This window comes from Schistosoma mansoni, chromosome 2, assembly GCF_000237925.1.
Source record: "Schistosoma mansoni strain Puerto Rico chromosome 2, complete genome".
NCBI classification, from domain to species: Eukaryota; Metazoa; Platyhelminthes; class Trematoda; order Strigeidida; family Schistosomatidae; genus Schistosoma; species Schistosoma mansoni.
In genome coordinates, this window is record NC_031496.1 from 751,060 (window position 1) to 774,578 (window position 23,519).

General features: G+C 34.8%; 1 protein-coding gene across 1 annotated transcript; it reads right to left on the reverse strand.

The window, feature by feature from the left end:
- Nucleotides 1-820: 820 nt before the first annotated feature.
- Nucleotides 821-6,211, reverse strand: Smp_032710 (hypothetical protein; the record flags this gene model as incomplete). Its single annotated transcript, XM_018795252.1, has 3 exons — nt 821-918; nt 1,169-1,310; nt 6,170-6,211. The coding sequence occupies 3 exons, from the start codon at nt 6,209-6,211 to the stop codon at nt 821-823; spliced, it is 282 nt and encodes a 93-aa protein (XP_018649584.1).
- Nucleotides 6,212-23,519: the final 17,308 nt, after the last annotated feature.

Here is a 23,519-nt window from a genome sequence, read left to right on the forward strand (position 1 = left end):
TTTTGAAAGAATCGATATTCAGTGACACTACAAAAGTTATCTAATCAAACCTGGAGTTATTTGAAATAATGTGTTGCCGTGCAGCAGAAGGACTAAGAATCGATCAGAAATACCAGTAGTCTGTCCACAAATTACTGTTTTCCGACCATTTTCATGAATTGGTTCAATACCAATACATTACTTTTGTTACAGTCTGTCACTAAACCTTATGTTTCAACAATCACTTCTTGATGTTTGTTTGTGGAACTCTATTTTATGCTAAATAAATTGCCGACACTGTTTGTTGTCATCAAATTTCTGAAAATTGCGGCGATTTATAAGACCAACTAATGCACCGTCTTTCATGGATGACTGTGTGACATACCGATATACTGTCCACATACCAAATTCAACTGACGTAGATTTGATAAACACTAAGTTTACTACCTCTCAATAACGTAAGAACAAGCCTGACTATTGAAATGAAATCCCCAATCATTCATTGTAATTGGTTAACGTAGTTAGGAATTAATAAAAACACTTCTATCGAATCTGATAAACAATGTAACGATTGCCATATGAGCTCAAATACAGCTTTTAACTGTCAATGTTTACGATAGAAATAAACATACGTATAACTGGCATGATAGATATACTTTATTTGCTCAAATATGATGAAACAGAAACTGACGAAAAGTAGCATCCGAAAACGATATAAAAGCAGTCGGTTCCACAATATATCCATGACGCTCAACAAATCCCTTGAAAAAGACATGATATGTTATTTAAGAGAAAGAATTGAGAAACGATTTGTTACATTGATAGAAGTAATATTGTCCATTTATGGATCCTTGATTTCATTCTTTTTTGATTTACGAATTACGATACAGTACACAAGAGCGGCAATTAAAATAAGAGCGAATATACCAAGCAGGATATCTAAAAAGAGAATAACGTTATGTTATTAGTCATGGTATTGGAAAGAGTATGACACATTTTTATAGCAGTGTGGAAATTATCGGTAATAATAGAGAGAAATGTGAGTGTTTATTGCAACAATTGATAGCGAACAACCGATATCCTCCAATTAAGGCAAATAAATTCGACTTGATGAAGGTTTTAGCTATAACGGACATAATAAGACCTAGATTTATAATCCTACGTGTATGACTTCGGCTAAATTACTAACAAGTGGAGGCCAACTTATGTATTCCAACTATTGTTGATTGTGTATGCAAGAAGTGCTGATTTGGATTAAATGCTGTGCTAAATAAATGACTTACACAGTATTGTTCTTGTGGAATTGGAGACACGACTTTGTGCATCAAGATCTATTTAAAAGATGTAATGTTAAGAAATACAACATTTTGTAGGCATAGAAACAGATGGAATTACATTTAATAATAACTAAGAAGATTTTATGGGCGACCGAGGTTTTACATACACAACAGTTGTTCGGGATGAACTTTATGAATGTTTTCATGGTCTGAGTTATTCTTTCAATATTATAAAAACTCAATGTAAGGTCAAGTTTTCCAAATATCAAGCCATATATTCACAACAGTTTGTAATAGGTACAAAATCACCAAACTTCAATTGCGTATTGTTCAAAATAATTGATCAGGTTTTCTGTACATAACATACGTAAATTTAAGAAAACCGACTAATATACTGAAGGCGACTAAATCAAGTGCCTGCAAAGATTTGTACTTACTTTCAGTTTTTGCGGTTTGATCAGTGGTAGCCGACTCAACTGAAATAAAATACAGTTCAACATTGACATGATAACAATGAATATATTGATGGTAATGTCGATGTGAATGAGAACATTTTCATGAATTGGTGACATTGTTAAACTGTTGATGAATGGGTTAATGTACCGTCATTCCGTTATTACGTGACTACGTGCTTGACCATTAGTGAGGATGGAATTTGTGTGACGTGAGAGAGTTTTCAAAACATGGTGGATGCACAAAAACAGGTGTCCGGTTGATTTTGAAATAGTGAAATGATAAGTTTGCATGGTAATAAATAATGCACTACAAAGCTAAAAACACCACAAACAGTCTTTTCAAAGACAACCATGCATAAAACGTCATCATACCTAGCCATGTAGAACATATATATTTACGTGATATGAATATCTAATTGTGAATCCACTGTTTATTTACACTGAAAGTTCATATAACTTTGCACCATTCGTTTTCTCACACATATTTCCTCTGTAACAACGGACATACGCTCAACATATTGCTATTTTGAAAGCTGTTTCAACAACACAGGTTGAATATCCTTCCGTAACATTCAGCCAACTAAACGTTTACAAAATGAAAGGTGTGTACACAGCTCAAGAGTTTCAAGAATTTCAACCAAAGTACAGAATTAGTGCTTATGATCTGCGCGCACTCATAATCGGAGCAACGAATTATAGGTCGGACCTCCCAACAATATAACAGTTATGAAGGGAAAATCATTGGAACCCATCTTCTGATACAGTAGGGAGACAAGTGACTGTAAGGTGACGTCTAATTTGAATGAGTCGTGAGTAAAACATCAAGCCAAACCTTTAAAAAAATAGACAATTCATCTCCGTTTGTGCATATTATTATTATTTTGTGTGTATCTAAGTAATTTGAATACCCATGATTAACAATTTCTTGGCTATTCAACATGTCTTTGATCTTTAGCAATTAGCACGATGACGTCAGATACCGTGATTCCAGACTGTCTATTACACGGAAAAATTTTTTCACTGCATTTGATAAATTGATTGAGATTCTGCTCATTCATTTTGAAACTCAAACACTCGCTCAAGCAACCATGGAAATCTTAGATCCCGACAGTATCACATCGTCTAACAATGTTTCTGACTTATTCCTGAAAACGTTTTAACAAAAATCGTAACTACGTTGATAATTTGACAAAATGTTCAGCCGATTTTCGTGTACAAAATACCATCTAGTTAGTTTTCCAACTCAATGACAAAGCATTTTTCACATAAATTATGTGATCCCATTTACAAGTAACATTAAAAATACATTAGGCCTTAATTTTGCATTCACATAAATAAACCAAACATAAAGAAGTTGTGTGACTGAAAAAAACTATTGAAAGAAGTATATAAATGTTTGATTATTCAGAGAGTTGATTGACGTTTTGTAAGTCTATGTTTGTAGCTCATCGAAGTCATTTTTATCTTGATCTTATCTCCAATAAATGTTAATGAAGTATCTTAGCAACGTGGAACATTAAAGGTAGACCTATGTTTATTCGTCACAGTGACCGAACAAGCAAACAACTCGTTTGCACAGCAGAAAGCGTCAACAACTCAAAGATCTTTGAAAATCTGTATTCGTTAAGAACATGATAAAGTTCATCTTTATTTTGGGAGGGGGCAACAGAGAGACAGATATCCTTTGAGAGATAAAAGATTTGCTAATTAACTCCAGAATTCATTCATGTCAATGACTTTGGTCGTGACATTGAAATGAAATGCGACATGACAGGACTTAAATAACACCAGAACGAAGTTAATGTTTTGGCATTGAAAAGCGTTTCACAAAATGTTACAATGAAATTTAACCTTGGAATGTTTTACGACGGTTTGTGTAAAATAAATTATGAGAATCGTTATTATTCGCTTGAGTATATACAACGAACAAAGTGTGTCCGTTTTCATCTCTTCAAGCAAATTTCGAGTAGCTACAGTAACAATAAAAGTATAATAGGGGTTCATTTTACATTCAATATAGATGATGATCAATTAGTTGATGAAACTAAGATTTATAAAGTGATATGTTCGGACTGCAATTACAACAACTGATATATACAAACAATGATGTTATAAAGTTTATCATCATAAACAGGACTCTGTCAGAAAATTAATAATTAGAATATATGTGTAAATAAAAAAATCCGAAATTGACAAGAGGTAATCCGAAAGAGAAAGTGAAGAAGGAGTATCAAAACATCAATAGTATACAAATTAGACAGTTAAGGGAGTAATGATTTGGCTATGCTAAAACTGCTAAGGTGATAAATGTGATGATACGACAACGTGAATGTCTATATGCTTTTAATAAATATATGCGAATCAAGGAAAATTAACAAACCTGTGAAATTGGTATCTCCAGTAGTTATGATTGACTCATCTGAAACACAGAGGAAGGAAGAGAAGTAATTTGGTGTGATGATGTGTATATACTTACATAAATAATTTCTAGACTGAGACTGTGTGCATGTTATGAAATGAACACACAAATGCAGATATCACATTGATTTGGAAATGTGAAACAATTGGCAAACACCAAGACACCTCAAGTCTAATAGAATGCAACAACTGCACAATCGACCTTACCATTAACATTGACGCACACCAAAGTGTCAGCACACATGAACAACGTGAATCATCCTCATTCACGCATGTCAACGTCCATCGATTTTCGATGTATTGGATTCCATTCAAAAGTCATTCACTTTCTACACTTTTGTTGTGTGATGTTGGATTTTGAATGGACTGTGAAATCTGAATTTCGACAGTGATTTCTTCCCAATCAACTAGCGATACCTATTGAGATTGATATGTGGATAAGAAAGTCATTCGTTTTGAGAGACTTTTATAGTTTGTTATGGAATAATCAGTGGACATGTTTCTCATGAGTGGTCGTATTTTATTTACGCATATTGGAAAACGTATAAGTCATTGCAGAAACACCAATTTCAAATATGTGCTGCCAGTTTATATCTAGATCCGTTCGAATCATGTGTGTTATTCATGGAGAGAACTGGACAAATTGTGACAACATTAATGTCAATGAGTTACACAAGAAGTAATCAGGGAGAGAGAGAGTGAGACTGACTGGTGTAGGAACACAAAAACATCAGCAATACATAAATTAGACATTTGATCAGTGTAATGATATAGCTTTGCCAAAACTGCTGTGATGATACATGTGATGACACGACACCGTTATTGTCTATGTGTGTGAAAATTAACTAACTAACCTGTGGTCTTGATCGTTGTTGCAGTGATGATTGGCTCATCTGAAATACAGAGGAAAGAAAAGAAGTAATTTGGTGTGATGTGCGTGTTGAAACGGGATGTATTGACAATGGGAGTGATGGAATGAGAAGACTTGATTCGTTGAATGTTGAATGCGTGATGAGTGGTTTGATGTTGTGTGAGTGAGGTGACACAATGCGTGTATGACTGTAAGGTTGTAAGTGGATGTGTGCGTGTCAGTGTGAATATGTGTGTGAATATGCTTACATGGATTATTTGTTGACTGAGAGTTTATGTGAATCATGGATGTGAACGCACGAATACAGATATCACATTGATTTGGAAATATGAAACGACTGAGACACACACAGACATCTCAAATCTCTTGTAATGCGACAAATGCGCAATGCATCTTCCTATTAACATCGCCGCACTCTTAATCGAGCGGCAAGTGTAACTTTTCATTTTGATTGCGCCTTATTTTTTTGCCATTCTTATATCTATTTTGACGTTTACTTCTCTGCGCATTTACACTCTCATTTGCTTGTTTCATTTCTAATATTTTGTCAAAGTAATTGCTGTAGTAACTTCTTCATTTGTCTCTTATGTTTCAATCCTCATATCTGTAATTTGCGTCTCCATTTAATTTCCACAGGTTTTATTTTGACAAATTGGTTATTCCTAATTTCGTTATCATCTCATTATTTGAAACTTCTTCTAGCCAATATAGACAACATCGCAACATAAATTAGTCACTTCGTATTATGTCTACATGTGCAAGTTATTCTGCTTAGCAATTGTGCTACTCAGTAAACGTAAAACTAGACTCACCAGTCTTGTAGCATTTGTGAAGATATATATCTTTGGTTTCTATGAAATGAGTAATAATTGATAAACATAGTATAAGTATGTATGCGGAGAAGTCGATAATTAAAGGGGAATCACAACACCATCCTAAATGAATTTAAACAAATAGATCACTACTGAATATGATAAAGACTGATGATAATTTCGCTAAGTGGATATGTTCAGCATTGAACGAGCTGTTAAATTATTCAGCGTTCACAATATAAACTTGAACTTAAGCAAACTGTGAAGTGGAATTGAAGGTCTACCGTGTCAGAGACGATGTGCAATGAGGATATTTTATCACATAGATTATCTTGACTTCGGTGATATATGGCTTACAGGGAAAGCCTTTTCTAGAAATTGCCTTGATAGAGATTCCATACTGAACTATTACCATCGACTGTAACAAACAGTTAGTTATGCACAAATGACAAACCACTGCATACAGATCAAAACATGTTACAGAACGACTTATTGGATAATTGCCTTTCCTTTCGCTGTATGATGTAAAGCTGTCATTCATATACACCAGTGAATTGTTTGCTGACCAACACTGGTTGTATGCACTCACAGCGTGGAACCATTTTACATTGACACCATAGATAATCAATAAATGGACCATGAAACAGGTCAGCTTGCAGATTCAAGCAAGGCATTCACTGAATGTTTTCCTCTTGAGTTTATTTTAACTGATGAATAATATGTGTCAAGAATTTCATAAAGATCCTTTAACAAGCTTATTTTAAATGGTAAAGCTAAAGATTATGAAACTCAAGTACAATTGTTGTTATATTGGTACACATGTTTTCCGGTTTGAATATCTTCTAACCGCGTAATTAAGAGGTAACTTCATTGTGGTTCAAACATGAAATATATAACGTGGTCAGAAGCATGTAGCAGAATATTGACTAACTGCCATATTGACCTAATACAGGAGAATGACAGCAAACATTTGCTGCAAACATTTGCTTCACATGTGCTTTTGTATTATTGACTATGTGAACGTGATATACAAAAACTTCATGCAACATTGAACTGTTCCTGATAAACACAACCGACTACTACTGCACATTCAATGTTGAAATAAATAACTAATCACGCATACTTACTGTATTTTCCTGACACTTCATTTATGAACTTATGTTCACCTGTAACAAATAAATTACCAAAACATTAGGCTACTCGTTCAAATGAAAATGTTAATTTGTTTCGGAGGAACATCTCTACAAAAATTATTCTATGTATACAATGCACCAAATGCTATATTAAACTGCTTTATCTTCATCATAACCTGCCGATGCTGTCGAAATGTCGGTGAAAACTAATATGCTATATATGTTGATCATATACTTGTAAATTGGCTAACTTGGCTTAGATGATTAGCAAACTTGTTGGCGAATATTATATCACACTAATCATCACGATATCATGAAACAAGATGTTGGTGCACAAGTTAGTTGATCAATATTCATGTTGATCAGTTTGTCTGAGCCGCTGATGGTTCATTTCGTGATCGGATGTGTAAATTTTAATCCACAAGTCCTTAATTCTAATTGATGCAGTGTCATCTGAACTTATCATTCGAAAGGATTCACTAGTATGTGTCCACTGGATTTTCCGATGTACTTGGTATTTTTATTGTTCACTTACAATTTGCTAAATATTGATTTAATAACTAAGTGATTTCTTCCAGCTGGAGAAGTGATAAGAAATAGGGAAATCGCTTATTTGCATCACGAGACAATCTCTAACTTTCAATACTAAAGTGAAACGTAAAAAAGGATGGCTAAAAAACACACTGAGTCGGGAATCTGAACCAGATATGAAAAGAATGAATAAGAACTGGAGAGAACTTAAAAGAATTGCCCTGTACAGAGTTGGATGGAAAATGCTTGTGAGTGGACCATGCCCCTCCATGACAGGTAACCAGCGTAAGTAAGTAAGTAAGTAAGTAATTGTCTATGACTATATTCCCTAATGTTAAAAATTTCTCAAAGATTTATAAAAGTTTATTTCGTGAAAAAGATACAGGTTTTATGTTAATCATTATAAACGTATTTTGAATACTTACATTTGACTACTGAAATAATCATGAAAAGAAAATCATTTGTTAAACATAGCTAATCCATCGTGAAAGGAAATGCATTTCTGTTAATGCTTCTGATACATCATAATTTTGTTTAAATGGTACGCGATGAATCAGTAGTCATTTAGTACAAACTAATTTGTACTGCGTTGAAGCCACAGCTATACATGTCTGGTCATTAAGATTGTGCGAATGCTACGACTAAGTTGTTATGGTTTAACTCAGTCGATATTTCTGCTGTGAATACTCAAAGATTTAGGGGTACCTACACTGATGTTTTGAATTCCATCAAAACTATAAGGAAGATATGAAGGCAACATGTGAATAAAAATGAATTCACATTCATAGATTCTATTGCCTCTCGGGAAAACATAAAATTATTGTTGAAACGGCTAACGATAATAAAGTCGAAGCCTGCAGAGACCCTGGAGAGGCTGAAGAGTTTCATCCAACTAAAACGCAATGGACTTTTTAAAAATCTGTTGTGTTGATTTAACAAACTTTAACATCTATAAATACCCATGATTTTCTGTACACTTTGATTGTTGTCCAACAAGCATATTCTCCGGTCTTTTGTTTCCTTATTTCCGACTTAAAGAGTTCTAGATTTCGAGTACTCAAGTCATACGTGATATATTAAGATTCTATGATCCAGATATAACAACTACAATGGTTATTATACCGTTTCAGCACATTGACTTATTAATTATGGACATTATTATCCCGAGTACCCATTGGTGGAAAATTGACTTTGAACTACAATCAATATAAGTCATAAATGCCAACAGTATCTGTTGAGTCGGCTTCCGGAGAACTCTAACAGAGCCTCCAGAGGCTCATAAAGAGCCCCAACCAATCAGCGATTATTTAGAAGTTGTGTGAAGTTATGTTACTAAAATAACGAGATCCTGATTGACTGATTAACACACTGCTACTATGTTTAGCAGTATTCTAGAACTTTTGGTAAAACTCAAGGTCTCTCAAATTACTATAAAATCCCTGTGTTTTCTGTATATAAATGAACCCTGTAGTAAAGTGCTTCACAAACACTTTGTGCCTTTTTCTCTGGTCTTCAAGTCGGTGTATAGTTCTAGCTCGGGGTACGGAACTAGCTTAGGGAAGCGAATATAGCGTTCACAATCGGCCAGACGTAAAAGTATCTAAGTCATATCAGAAAGTTCAGTCTGTTTCAGAATTTGCGTTTGGTTCCCAATTCAACTCATATTTATCTCACTATAGGTCTATCAGTTCTGATCATAGATTATCAAAGTATAAAGATTTCTGTAGGGTTATTACGTAGAAATAATAAAGTGTCAGGAGATTTACTTACGTGATAAACTTGAATTCAGAAGAATTACGAACGTTATGATAATATTCTTCAACAGAGACATTTGATTCATTTGATTATTGCGTTGTCTAACTAAGGTATAACTCAAGTATTGATGTTTAGACAAAAAGCAGTCTGCTAATATATATTACTTATTATTCAATTTGACCCAAGTGTTTATTGGTCACGTTAAAAAGTTAAGTATGTTGATTACAAAATAAACAACTTACAAATATTTTATATAAGATAAAAGAACTATTGCGTTCTTATGATCCGTCAAATTGTTGTGAGATGAATTCGCCAACCAGAACATTGATCTATTTGACCTTGACTCTGTTTCAAACCAACGGCTTGTTTACCAGCACAAGCAACCTGTAGTCGACTCATGAGTACTTTTTGGTTCTTCTCATCTAGCTTTGTCCGTTTGAGATCAGAACATAATCTGTGTCAATCATGTATTTCAGATTTACGCAGTTCATGGACTAGCGAATCAGACCACATCATGCCATAAAGTATAACGATACAAATGTACATGTTCAGGCCGAAAAGATCTAAAAGTGTGAGAAACCAACTAATAATTGGGAACTAACTTCAGAATATTAAATAGTATAATAGTATTCAATAGGTCAAATGAAAGATTATAATAAAGGTGATATGAATATAGATTTCATATTATTGACTTCGCAGTTATGCAATAGGAATGTATGTAATAATGGTCTCTGAATAATTCCCAGCAACTACTATTCATTCGTTATAGAAGTATGAATGTTAGTATTGTACTTCAGCGGAAATAAATCTTAGAGCACATGTATAAATAATAAGTCAATACCACATGTTTAGCCACGCAACTCATCATTATAAAATTTGAACAACGTTGATTGTGTATGTGAACTAGTTTATCCTTAACTGTAATATTGTTATCATTGGCAATGCCAATTTATTAACCGAGTGTAAGTTACCAACTGAAAGCTTTTCTACGTGATTTGGTTCCTGTTGATAAGTCTCTCATCTAATTAAGTAATCACTACAAGACTTGACATTGTTAGATTCAATCTCTAGCAGGGTGATGCCCATCACAAAGTACCTAATATAAGTGACGTATTACATTTGTACTATGAAACGATTTATAAAGTGAGAAATATCTGTAGTGCAGTGCTTCGTTAATAGTTCACCTTGATAACCGTTATAATACCAATCTTAACGGTGCATAAAATCAGAAGGCAAAGAGAAGCGGCAGCTACAGTTTTATTGACAAATGACGCAGGGCAGAATCTTATAAGCACATGAGTAAATATCAGCGAGCAAAACAAAAATGACATACATTGGAGATGGCGGGTAAGCCAACTCACTTTAATCAAACGTTGATCAATATTTATAGTCAAACAGGAATAAATGACAGACATTTGATAAGTAAGATAAGAAGTGTACACACGTCTACGCTCATATGAAAATGGTGGGGATCAATAAGTGAATAATTGACAAGATGAAAACATGAGTCATAATGGACAGGCGAATTGGCTTGGCCAGAATTAAGAATAAGGCATATGGACTTAACATGTCACCCGATGCTACATATCAATGTATATGTGTTGACAGTTTCAATGCTTCAAGTGATGTGAATCAATAAGTCTCTTTTGACATATTGCATCAAGTATGGATATCCTGAACATTATTAACAAAATTAAAAGGCTTACGAGAAGATTAGATAGCGTCTGGCAGTGAAATCGAAGTTGCGCGTCAATTAGTTGTACTTGCACACAAGTATTGATGTTTATTACGGAATCGGAACTCAATACCTCTGATTTGGTCGACATTATTACCAAAGTTTCTGTGATTCCCGACAGGTTCCAAGCACCCCGGTGGATCTTTCGCGTCAGTCACATAGACATTCACACAACATGTTTAGTTATTCCCATCAATGACGACGTCAATCAATTATGCACAGCATGAACAGGCAAAAGTGTTGAAATGAAATTTGAGGATTTATGATCCAATGTCACATAAGCAAAAAGACGTATAACTCTAATTTGCGGACTAATTAGTAGAAATGATTTTACTAGTGGACTATACCGCTTAGGGTGTTTCGTAACAATCAGTTAAAAAAAGTTAAACACGACTCAAGTAAGATTGTTCTCAAAGCATTATTAATGTAGTGGCATATAGTTATAAACTGTTTCTGAGGATGAAAACTATCTTAGTGAGGTTCTTTGGCAACAGGACTATTGGACAGTAAGTGTGAATATATCTTGTGTATCACTGTTTGGATCAAAACTTCATTAACATTACCAGATGTGAAATGTAATTAAATGAGACTGGAATATTTATAAGACATAGATCCAAGTTCTAAGATAAATCATTTGTAAAACATGTGAAATGTAAACGGAACACAGTTATACTGTTAAATTAACAAAAATGTGTAACGATATTGTGTTCTTATCACAGAAAAACAGTGATTACCAAAGAACTTTAATGCCATGGTTTTAATCTTAAAATGTTGTTGATACTGTACTTTATTTGAATTAGGCTGGTAAATTCAAAATGATTATTTGCTTCTTTTTAGCTTGGTTTATTGAAACACATTGTATCATGTTTGAAACCTCATGGCACCTGTGGATAATCCACAAGGGAGAGAGAGAGGAACAATTACCTCGCATAAATGTTTACGACTGTTAGATATTTTTCTTTTGCTTAGTGTTTTAAATGCAAACTTCGAGCATATTGACAGGAGGTTCAAACTCCGACTCACTTGTGTTCAAGAGATTGAACAAAGTAATCATCTCATAAAACTCATATTCTAAGGCCTTCACTTAACATGTGAACCTTATATTTGATCGCATAAATTTATTGATGTATATTTGCAAAGTAATAACTCACAGAAAATAAATGGAATTGAAATAATGTAGGTGGCTTGATCGATACTGTAGAATTATAACTAGAATGAAAATACACACATTATTCAATAGATCAAGTTATAGAAGACTTCAACAAACATATTATGACCTAATCGTTGATAAAACAAATGAGTTACTAACTTTTTGTGAAATTTCGGTTCAACCTTTATGTGGAACATAACTAGGAATGAGACTGATTGTTGAGGGAGCATAGCCCACACACAGCCTGGTGATCGAGCGTCGAGCGTCTACTGGGTCTTTTATCCGGTTGAGCAACACTGTCGAAAACGTTTCCCAGTACTGACAACAAAATGATGCCTCTGTAATACTCCCATTTGCTCAGACCTCTTTTCTTCAATATCTTGATGAAGTATATTTCTTTCTAGTCCATTGACACTTCTTCTTCCTCCCAAATCGTCTTGAATAGAAAGTGAAGCATGTTTGCTGTTACTTAAATGTCTGACTTCAGTGCTTGAACTAGTATTTGTCAGGTCCTGCCGATTTCCAGCTGTTGATTTGTCTGATGGCCATCTTGACTTCTTCTATCGTTGGTGGAGTGACATGTTTAGGAAGGTATGTGTGTGCTGCTTCAATCTTCGGTGGACTCAATGGAGCTGGTCTACTCAACAGTTCTTCGGTATATTCTGCCTACCTTTTCTCTTGTTACTGAATCATTGTGATTATCTTGGCTTCTTTTTACATTGCTGATCTCCCAGTTTACTATATCTCTCCGCTACTTTCTTCGTTGTATCATAAAGTTGTTTCATATTCCTTTCTCTTGCAGCGTTCTCCACTGTCGTTGCTAATTCTCTCATGTATTTCTGCTTGTCGGCTATCGTTGTGACAGAGAAACTAAGCGAGGAGGCGCTTGTCTTATATTTGCTTTGGATACCTTAACAACTAATAAAGTTGAAGAGAGTATCTTGAATAGTTTACCAGAATCGATCTGGATATCAATCAATACCCTAAAACATAGTCCACTACTAGGTTGTATATATAAAGCTGATAGTACTGATAATTTGAATGATTGTATTATCAATGCATTTATACACGCATCTACTCTAAACTTCAGCGCTAAGATTATCACTTTCGATCTCAATTATCCTGGGATTAACTGGAGTACCGGTAGTTGTCAGTCTAGCAATGATGAATTTTTATCAATCCTTAATCTGTACTGCTGGTCACAGTGGGTTCGTACCCCAACAAGGGGTGATAATACACTTGATCTAATATTTAGTAGAGATATCATTCCCTTATCTGTACAAGTATACAACGAGTTTGAAAGCAGTGATCATAGGATAGTAGCCTGTGCCCTCCCCATCTATCCCTCCTACAACCGACCAATTCAAAGAACCTGCAATTATAGAGACTATAAGCATGCAGACTGGGACCTCTTGCGCTCACTGATCAAACTGTCAGACTGGGATGAATTCTTCTCATGTAATAGTCTGACAGATGCCATCAACATATTCTATTTGATTGTTAACTCTTGTCTAGATTCCTGTGCACCAATTGAGATGTACAAGAATAGTAAACACTACGAATTATATATACCAGCTAAATATCGTAATAAACTAAGACGCCTACAGAAACGTCACTTTAAATCTAACGACTTCACGGCAGTCACACAAATAACAATAATTTTTCACCAAATAAAAGAGAAACATAGGTTAAAAGCCATCAATGAAAAGCTATTAGCACTAAGCACTAGCTCAAAAGTGCAAAACCTAATCCACCTTTACAATAAACGTGCTAAATCAACTCAAAATATTGATATACCATGCATCCTGTATAATGATAGTTTTATATATGACCCAAAAACTATAGCAGACCTTTTCAGTGGTAATTTTGCAAATGGCAAAGAATCCATAAATGGCTCTGTTTCTAGAGTTATATGCATGACTGGTAACTCGATAAAATCTATCTCCTTCACATGTCTGAAAATTAGTAAGGTTATAAATAACCTCAAGGTTTCGACAGGTCACGGAGCAGACGGGATTTCATCATTTCTCTACAAATATGGTGGTCCAGATATTCCACTTCTTCTCCTTAAACTGTTTACCCTCTCTGTGGAATCAGGCTCTTATCCTGACCGTTGGAAAACCGCGTACATCAAACCACGTTACAAATCCGGAGATAAGACTGACATGAACAACTATCGGCCAATAAATATTACTCCAGTTATCTCTAGGATTATGGAAAAAATTATTAGTGACGAACTATTCAACTATTTATTGACTGAACAATTTATTGATGATTCGCAACATGGATTTCTGGTTTGATTCCTTCCTCAGCAATCGACATCAAATAGTTAAAATCAACTCTTCATTGTCTAACGCAGTCCCTGTTAGAAGTGGGGTAATTCAGGGTAGTGTCTTAGGTCCTTTGCTCTTTTTAGTTTTCATTAATGATATTTGTGAGTGTTTTAGTGTGGGTAAGTCCCTTTTGTTTGCAGACGATCTTAAGGTGGTGTACTCATTTTCTCCACATGAGCTGAGCAATATTCAAAATTGTATCAGTTCGGAACTCAACAATGTAGCACAGTGGTGCTCTAAATGGCAACTGGAGCTTAATACAGCTAAATGTGGTTGGCTATGCTTCGGTGATACATCACTCAACCTCGATCTTACCATAAAATGGTGAAGTGTTATCTAGGTTACACTCAGTATTAGATCTAGGACTTAGGTACTCCGACGACTTGTCGTTTACTGAACAGGTAATGAAACAAACGTCCAAGTCTCATCGCCTTATAGGTTTCATAACTCGAAATTTTCATAACAGCGAATCTCGTATTCTAATGTACAAAGTCTGTGTTCGACCACTCCTCGAATACTGCGCGTTTCTCCTTAGTAGCACGCGCATGAAGGATAAATTAAGACTGGAATCAGTACAGAGACGATTTACATTTCGTACTCTTGGAACTGATATTGTCTTGACACACAATTCGAGGTGTAGTAAACTGGGGCTTGACCCTTTATGGAGGAGGAGACTCAAACTTAACCTTATCTTCTTTTTCAAAATACTTAACAAACTCTCATTCACATCCAACCAGGCGATTCAATATTCTAAAGCTTCACATTACGACATTCGTAACTGCTTGTCTTTAGCGAAAGAAACATATTCCAGATCTTCTCTTTATATAAATTACTTTACCTGATAGTTTCCTAGACTCTGGAATAATTTACCTCAAACTATTCGTATGTTAAACTCTCTCCCATTGTTTGTTCGCTCAATTAATGCTTTTTGCTCCTCTGAAAATGCATTAAATGCTCTAGCGCCTGTAAGTCAGTGTATCTTACTCCACAAGTGAGATTATCGGAACTTTAAATGTTTAACTTCTTACTTGCTATCATTGTTTTGTTGTTCCGCGCTTTTTGCTTTAATCTTACTTTCTCTAGTTGTAGATAATTAATAATAACTCGCTCTGGCACTGGAAATAACCTTACAGAACAACGTTGAATAATCATCAGGCTATCCACTTAAGAAAAAGTGACAAGTTCCCTGGTGTTGCATTGGCTTGCCGTGACATATGCCATATATATACTATTTATCAATTACTAAACCAGCAAACATAAAACTTTCTTATATTTCATGTTTGTTCTCTACATTAAATGTTGATTTTTATAACAATCTGATCATGCCTGTAAACTGGTGTGAATTCTGTAAATATTATTTTCAGAATATATTATTATTATAAGGCTCTTTTTCACTTGCCTGTTCTCTACTGCGCCTTGAATTTCTCTGCTCGTGCTCGACTGCTGCTGTTTGTTTATTTTTTGTCCTTTCTTTCTCCGATCTTGTCCAGGGTTTCCATGAAGATTCATTCCTTATGATGATGCTTCTTGCGACTCGAAACCTTGAGACACGTTGAAGTTAATGCTTCTTTGATCTCTTCTCAGTTGTCCTTCATCGTAGTTTCTCGATCTTTCTGTAGATCCTGTGGAGCTTGGAACCTGTATTTGAGAGTTGTCTTGAATTCGTTTAGTTTGTTAGTATCTTGAAGAAAGATAGTATTGGAATGCTGTTCCTCCAGTTGTCTAGCGTTTCTTGAGATTCAGTTTCTTCTTGGCCACAATCAGGTGGTTATCTGAAGCTTTGTTAGCTCTTCCACTTGTTCTCACATCTTATATTGTCCTTCTGAATTTTATGTTGATACAAATAAGATCTATCTGGCTCTCTGTGGTGTTGTTCGACGAGATCCATGTAGCTTTGCGTATAAGTTTGTGTGGAAATATTTTGCCGCCTACAACCAATTTGTTGAATGCACATAGATTTGCACATTTTTCCACATTTTCATTTCTCTCTCTTAGCCAATGTCGTCCAATTATATCTTTATATCCTATGTTATCGACCCCGACTTTGGCATTTAGATCTACCATCAGAATGTTGAGGTCCTTTCTCGAACACTTAGATATGATGGATTGCAGCCTTTCATAGAACTGATCTTTATCCTCGTCTTTGTTATCATTGGTGGATGCATAACATTGTATAACATTCATTGTGAACACTCATTCTTTTTTTAAATGATGCTTTGAAAATTCTGGATCCATGAGACTCTCATCCTACAAGTTCATTTCGTGCTTCTCAGGATAGCACCAAAGCAACTCCCTGAGTGTTTGGTCCACTTTCCTCCTCGTGATCAGAGTACAACTGCATCTCTCTCATATCTAGCCTTTGTTGTTCACATTTGTGACGTCAAAGAGGGTCGATCACAAAACCTACATTTCTCAACTCAAACGACTAATAATTCGACTATTCAGACGATATTCAGTAGTCGTAACACTTATAATCGAAGATCGACTCGTTTAATGGACAATTAGATTCATCTGTCGTGGTGTGTATATTGAATGCAATATTAGCCGATGCACTGTTTTTCATGCTATTACACAGTCTTCGTCTTTGCAAAAAACTAAAACAGTTTGACTTTTCCTCAAAAGGTTAATATGAAAGCAGATTCTTGCTTGAGAATATGAATTGTTCTCAAATGGGAAATCATACCCCCGGTGTTTATTCATCTATTTTACTATTCAATGAAGTTCAAGCACCGTATTTGTTATTTCAAGTAAACATAAGATTCGATTTCTTAGATTTATGGGGTTCAAAATTCAACAACAATCAAATGGACTTCTGCATTTCCGAATGGTTATTACCAGTAGTTTACTGACATGTTCAACAATTAATTGGCTGAGTGCATAGAGGAAGACGTTTCCGGTGATGGAGATGATTTTGTCAAATAGACTTGATAGATTACATTCTATCAGTAAGTGACATAATAAGTAAGATACAAGTATCCGTGATATAGTTAAGTCTTTCCATATCCGACCCAAATACACTTGCTGACTAGTATTCTTCGGATAATTTAATCTATTCGACTAGTGATCAAAAGGGGAACTTGATTTGGATAAGTATGAAATTATATTTTAAATAAACCTTGTTTATCCAGTACTTTCCTTTTACTTCTTTGAATGGAAAAGAATCGATTCCATTTGTCGTCAACCATTGTAATAATATTGTTCATAATCAATGGATACATTTTACAAATTGAAAACTGCTACTATGATTCATATAGAGTAGTATGTTTGTTTAACGACGAAATATTTGTCAAGCCTCATTCATAGTGAAATTACTTAATACATAATAATTTTTCTTCTTGCTGAATATGGTTTCGATTGCACAATCTCCAGGCATCAAAAAATGTGTTGGATGGAAACATGAATTTGTGTATATGTGCATTATATGATCTATTGAATGTGATTATGAACAACTCATTTTCTGGATTAAGAAAGACTTAACTATATCACAAATAATTGTGTCTTCCTTATTATGTAACTTACTGATAGAATGTAATCTATCACATCTACCTGATAAAATCACCTCCATCACTAGAAACGTCTTCTTCCATGCACTCACCCAATTGGTTACTGAACATGTCAGTAAACTACTAGTAATAGACATTCTGAAATGTAGAAGTCCATTTGATTATTGTTTAATTTTGAAAGTCATAAATCTTGTATATTGAATAGTCAGTTTACTCAGAAAAAACAATTACAGTGTTTAAAATTCACGGAATAGTAAGACAGATGAATACAAATCATATTCTCAACCAAGAATCTATTATCACATAAGTCGTTTGTGGGAAACTCAAAGTGATTTAGCTTATACAATGGATCGGCTAATATTGCATCGAATATACACACACTAAATGACGAACTTTTTTCTACAACCAACCAATCGTTCTTTGATTGAATATTTTATGAAAAATCGACCCTCTTAGGAGTCACAGACGTATTCTACTGACGAAACACATACTAGAATGAAAAAGTTCCTTTATACAATATTATCTTATTTGGCTAATACAATATGTTACTCTTCTGAGACATAATAATTGCTGTTGTTGACCACGAAGAAAACCAGACTGTTCGTAATTGTAAACACTTTTTTTCTATCAATAGGTCGTTCGATAATGATTTAGCAAAATATTCTTCACTAAAGGCCATCATCAAAGAACACCGACCATTGTAGACAGCATATTAGATAAAGGTTTATTCAATATACCTATCTCATTATGATAAGTCTGCTAGCAGATATCTGAATAAATAATTCGTTTCCTTGATAGTATGCCAATTTCTTATCTTTCTAAATTTAATGATCATAGACAATACTGAAAGTATGATTTCTGAAGTGTGTATAGAAATTTTATTGAGTGTCGTCTTTTATTCACCAAAAATGGTGATCTCTTTTTAGATGGGTTGAATTTTAATAAATATTCATTTTTTTATGATTTCTTCCCAGCTCATCTTCGATCTATCACTGTATTAGGTTAATCAACCACTTGAAAACCTGTAAACATTCACATGTCATTCCGTTTGGCTTAATGACACCTCAGTAGCGCGTGTTTGTGAATCAACTGAATCAGCCTAGAACGTTCGGGTTTCAAATCAAGCGCCACGTAACTTCACTTTGAGTTAACACTCAGTAATTATCATGCGTAATTTTTTTCGTCTCGAGATTTTACACATGTACCACAAACCGTCAATAATATGATGATGAATTGTCTATCATCAATTACTTTAGTCAACAATTGATTGCCGGAGTTCTGTTGCGAAGATATTATCGTCGGGCAGTTAGAATATTGAATACGTGAGTGTTTTCTGCAAATAACATTTCAGGTTAGCAGAATCTTTGCGCTCATTGATTAGAATGAGTTACTAGAATCTTTGGTTGCCAGCTTGGTGATCTAAATGTTAAACGTCCGATACGAGACATGAAGTTTCTAGGGTTGGTTCCTGGTGGTAACGTTGAGGAATATTCATGAACCTTTCTGTATCATTATAATAATAATAATATATATTCTGAAAATAATATTTACAGAATTCACACCAGTTTACTGGCATGATCAGATTGTTATAAAATCAACATTTAATGTAGAGAACAAACATGAAATATAAGAAAGTTTTATGTTTGCTGGTTTAGTAATTGATAAATAGTATATATATGGCATATATCACGGCAAGCCAATGCAACACCAGGGAACTTGTCATTTCTTCTTAAGTGGATAGCATGATGTTCTGTAAGTTTATTTCTAGTGTCAGAGCGAGTTATTATTAATTATCTACAACTAGAGAAAGTAAGATTAAAGCAAAAAGCACGGAACAACAAAACAATGATAGCAAGTAAGAAGTTAAACATTTAAAGTTCCGATAATCTCACTTGTGGAGTAAGATACACTGACTTACAGGCGCTAGAGCATTTAATGCATTTTCAGAGGAGCAAAAAGCATTAATTGAGCGAACAAACAATGGGAGAGAGTTTAACATACGAATAGTTTGAGGTAAATTATTCCAGAGTCTAGGAAACTATCAGGTAAAGTAATTTATATAAAGAGAAGATCTGGAATATGTTTGTTTCACTAAAGACAAGCAGTTACGAATGTCGTAATGTGAAGCTTTAGAATATTGAATCGCCTGGTTGGATGTGAATGAGAGTTTGTTAAGTATTTTGAAAAAGAAGATAAGGTTAAGTTTGAGTCTCCTCCTCCATAAAGGGTCAAGCCCCAGTTTACTACACCTCGAATTGTATGTCAAGACAATATCAGGTCCAAGAGTACGAAATGTAAATCGTCTCTGTACTGATTCCAGTCTTAATTTATCCTTCATGCGCGTGCTACTAAGGAGAAACGCGCAGTATTCGAGGAGTGGTCGAACACAGACTTTGTACATTAGAATACGAGATTCGCTGTTATGAAGATTTCGAGTTATGTAACTTATAAGTCTTTGAGACTTGGATGTTTGTTTCATTATCTGTTCAGTAAACGACAAGTCGTCGGAGTACCTAAGTCCTAGATCTACTACTGAGTGTAACCTAGATAACACTTCACCATTTATGGTAAGATCGAGGTTAAGTGATGTATCACCGAAGCATAGCCAACCACATTTAGCTGTATTAAGCTCCAGTTGCCATTTAGAGCACCACTGTGCTACCTTGTTAAGCTCCGAGCTGACACAATTTTGAATATTGCTCAGCTCATGTGGAGAAAATGAGTACACCACCTTAAGATCGTCTGCAAACAAAAGGGACTTACCCACACTAAAACACTCACAAATCTCATTAATGAAAACTAAAAAGAGCAAAGGACCTAAGACACTACCCTGAATTACCCCACTTCTAACAGGGACTGCGTTAGATAATGAAGAGTTGATTTTAACTATTTGATGTCGATTGCTGAGGAAGGAATCAAACCAGGCTAGTAACGGGTTTTGGACCCCATACGATGCGAGTCCACCTATGAGAAGTTCGTGCTTGACCATGTCGAAGGCCTTAGAAATGTCCACGTATAGCACTAATAATAGATATCCTTGGCTACCAAGAAAATAGACTAAATTAAAGAAGTCAAAATGACATGTCATACAGGATCGATTTTTAAGAAATCCATGTTGCGAATCATCAATAAATTGTTCAGTCAATAAATAGTTGGATAGTTCGTCACTAATAATTTTTTCCATAATCCTAGAGATAACTGGAGTAATATTTATTGGCCGATAGTTGTTCATGTCAGTCTTATCTTCGGATTTGTAACGTGGTTTGATGTACGCGGTTTTCCAACGGTCAGGATAAGAGCCTGATTCCATAGAGAGAGTAAACAGCCTAAGGAGAAGAAGTGGAATATCTGGACCACCATATTTGTAGAGAAATGATGAAATCCCGTCTGCTCCGTGACCTGTCGAAACCTTGAGGTTATTTATAACCTTACTAATTTTCAGACATGTGAAGGAGATAGATTTTATTGAGTTACCAGTCATGCATATAACTCTAGAAACAGAGCCATTTATGGATTCTTTGCCATTTGCAAAATTACCACTGAAAAGGTCTGCTATAGTTTTTGGGTCATATATAAAACTATCATTATACAGGATGCATGGTATATCAATATTTTGAGTTGATTTAGCACGTTTATTGTAAAGGTGGATTAGGTTTTGCACTTTTGAGCTAGTGCTTAGTGCTAATAGCTTTTCATTGATGGCTTTTAACCTATGTTTCTCTTTTATTTGGTGAAAAATTATTGTTATTTGTGTGACTGCCGTGAAGTCGTTAGATTTAAAGTGACGTTTCTGTAGGCGTCTTAGTTTATTACGATATTTAGCTGGTATATATAATTCGTAGTGTTTACTATTCTTGTACATCTCAATTGGTGCACAGGAATCTAGACAAGAGTTAACAATCAAATAGAATATGTTGATGGCATCTGTCAGACTATTACATGAGAAGAATTCATCCCAGTCTGACAGTTTGATCAGTGAGCGCAAGGGGACCCAGTCTGCATGCTTATAGTCTCTATACTTGCAGGTTCCTTGAATTGGTCGGTTGTAGGAGGGATAGATGGGGAGAGCACAGGCTACTATCCTATGATCACTGCTTTCAAACTCGTTGTATACTTGTACAGATAAGGGAATGATATCTCTACTAAATATTAGATCAAGTGTATTATCACCCCTTGTTGGGGTACGAACCCACTGTGACCAGCAGTACAGATTAAGGATTGATAAAAATTCATCATTGCTAGACTGACAACTACCGGTACTCCAGTTAATCCCAGGATAATTGAGATCGAAAGTGATAATCTTAGCGCTGAAGTTTAGAGTAGATGCGTGTATAAATGCATTGATAATACAATCATTCAAATTATCAGTACTATCAGCTTTATATATACAACCTAGTAGTGGACTATGTTTTAGGGTATTGATTGATATCCAGATCGATTCTGGTAAACCATTCAAGATACTCTCTTCAACTTTATTAGTTGTTAAGGTATCCAAAGCAAATAGAAGACAACCGACTCCTCGCTTACTTTCTCTGTCACAGCGATAGAGTCGATAGTTCTGGATATTTAATTCGGAATCGGCCACTGCTGGATAACACCACGTTTCAGTGATAAGTATAAAAAAAGGCTTGGCTAGAAATACTAAGGTTCTCAAGGCTGAAATTTTGTTCAGAAATGAACGTGCGTTAATAAGTTATAAGTTTAAAAAGGGAGTGTGTAGTATAAAAAAACCGAAAGCATCCTTATGAAGATGATTTGGATTTTTGATCATCGTTTAACTTAGCCCGTGATGCCATCTACAAAATTCAATAATATCAACAAACCTGTTATGTGGTGAGTAGTTTAAAACTTCATTATTCTGTTCATGTTAAGGAAGTAGTGTTGAATTTAACAAACAAGAAAATACTTAAAATAACATAAGTAGGTGAACAATATTGTTCATAATAAGATCCCTACCAGGCTTTACTACTATAACCAACGTAGAGAATGGCATTTATAACATGTTGATTGTCATCATCTCTGAATATTGAAGAGTTTTCCACTCACCTGAAAACTGTTTTCATTCAGTTTCGTCTAACAAAGTGACTTGTTTTAAAGAGGTCATTATATCTTGCACAGTAATGTTACATGTAATAATTTTTTCAGTGTTCATCGTTTCTGGAGACTCTGAACGTTATTAATTCACCCAGCACTAGTGACATAGTGTGCCCCTACTAACTGATGGATATGAATTGATCAATATTGTAATGTGGATTCCGAAAGGGTCTACTTACGCTACTGATTTTGCAGAAAGTGTTCAGTGCAAAACACAAGCTCTACTCACGGTCTAATGTCCAATGATATAAGTGTATATAGCTTTGCTAATGAGATATAGAGGATAATTGTAAGTGGATTGGTTATATAACATCCCTTGTTGAATATCGAAAGTATCAAATGCATGTATATATCGATCTATAGAGACCTTTACCTGATACCATGAGTTTGACTACTGCTCTCGTGAATCAATTCGATTTAAATAAGATATCAAAAATCAACCGAGGACATGTATTCATTCCATATGTTGTGAC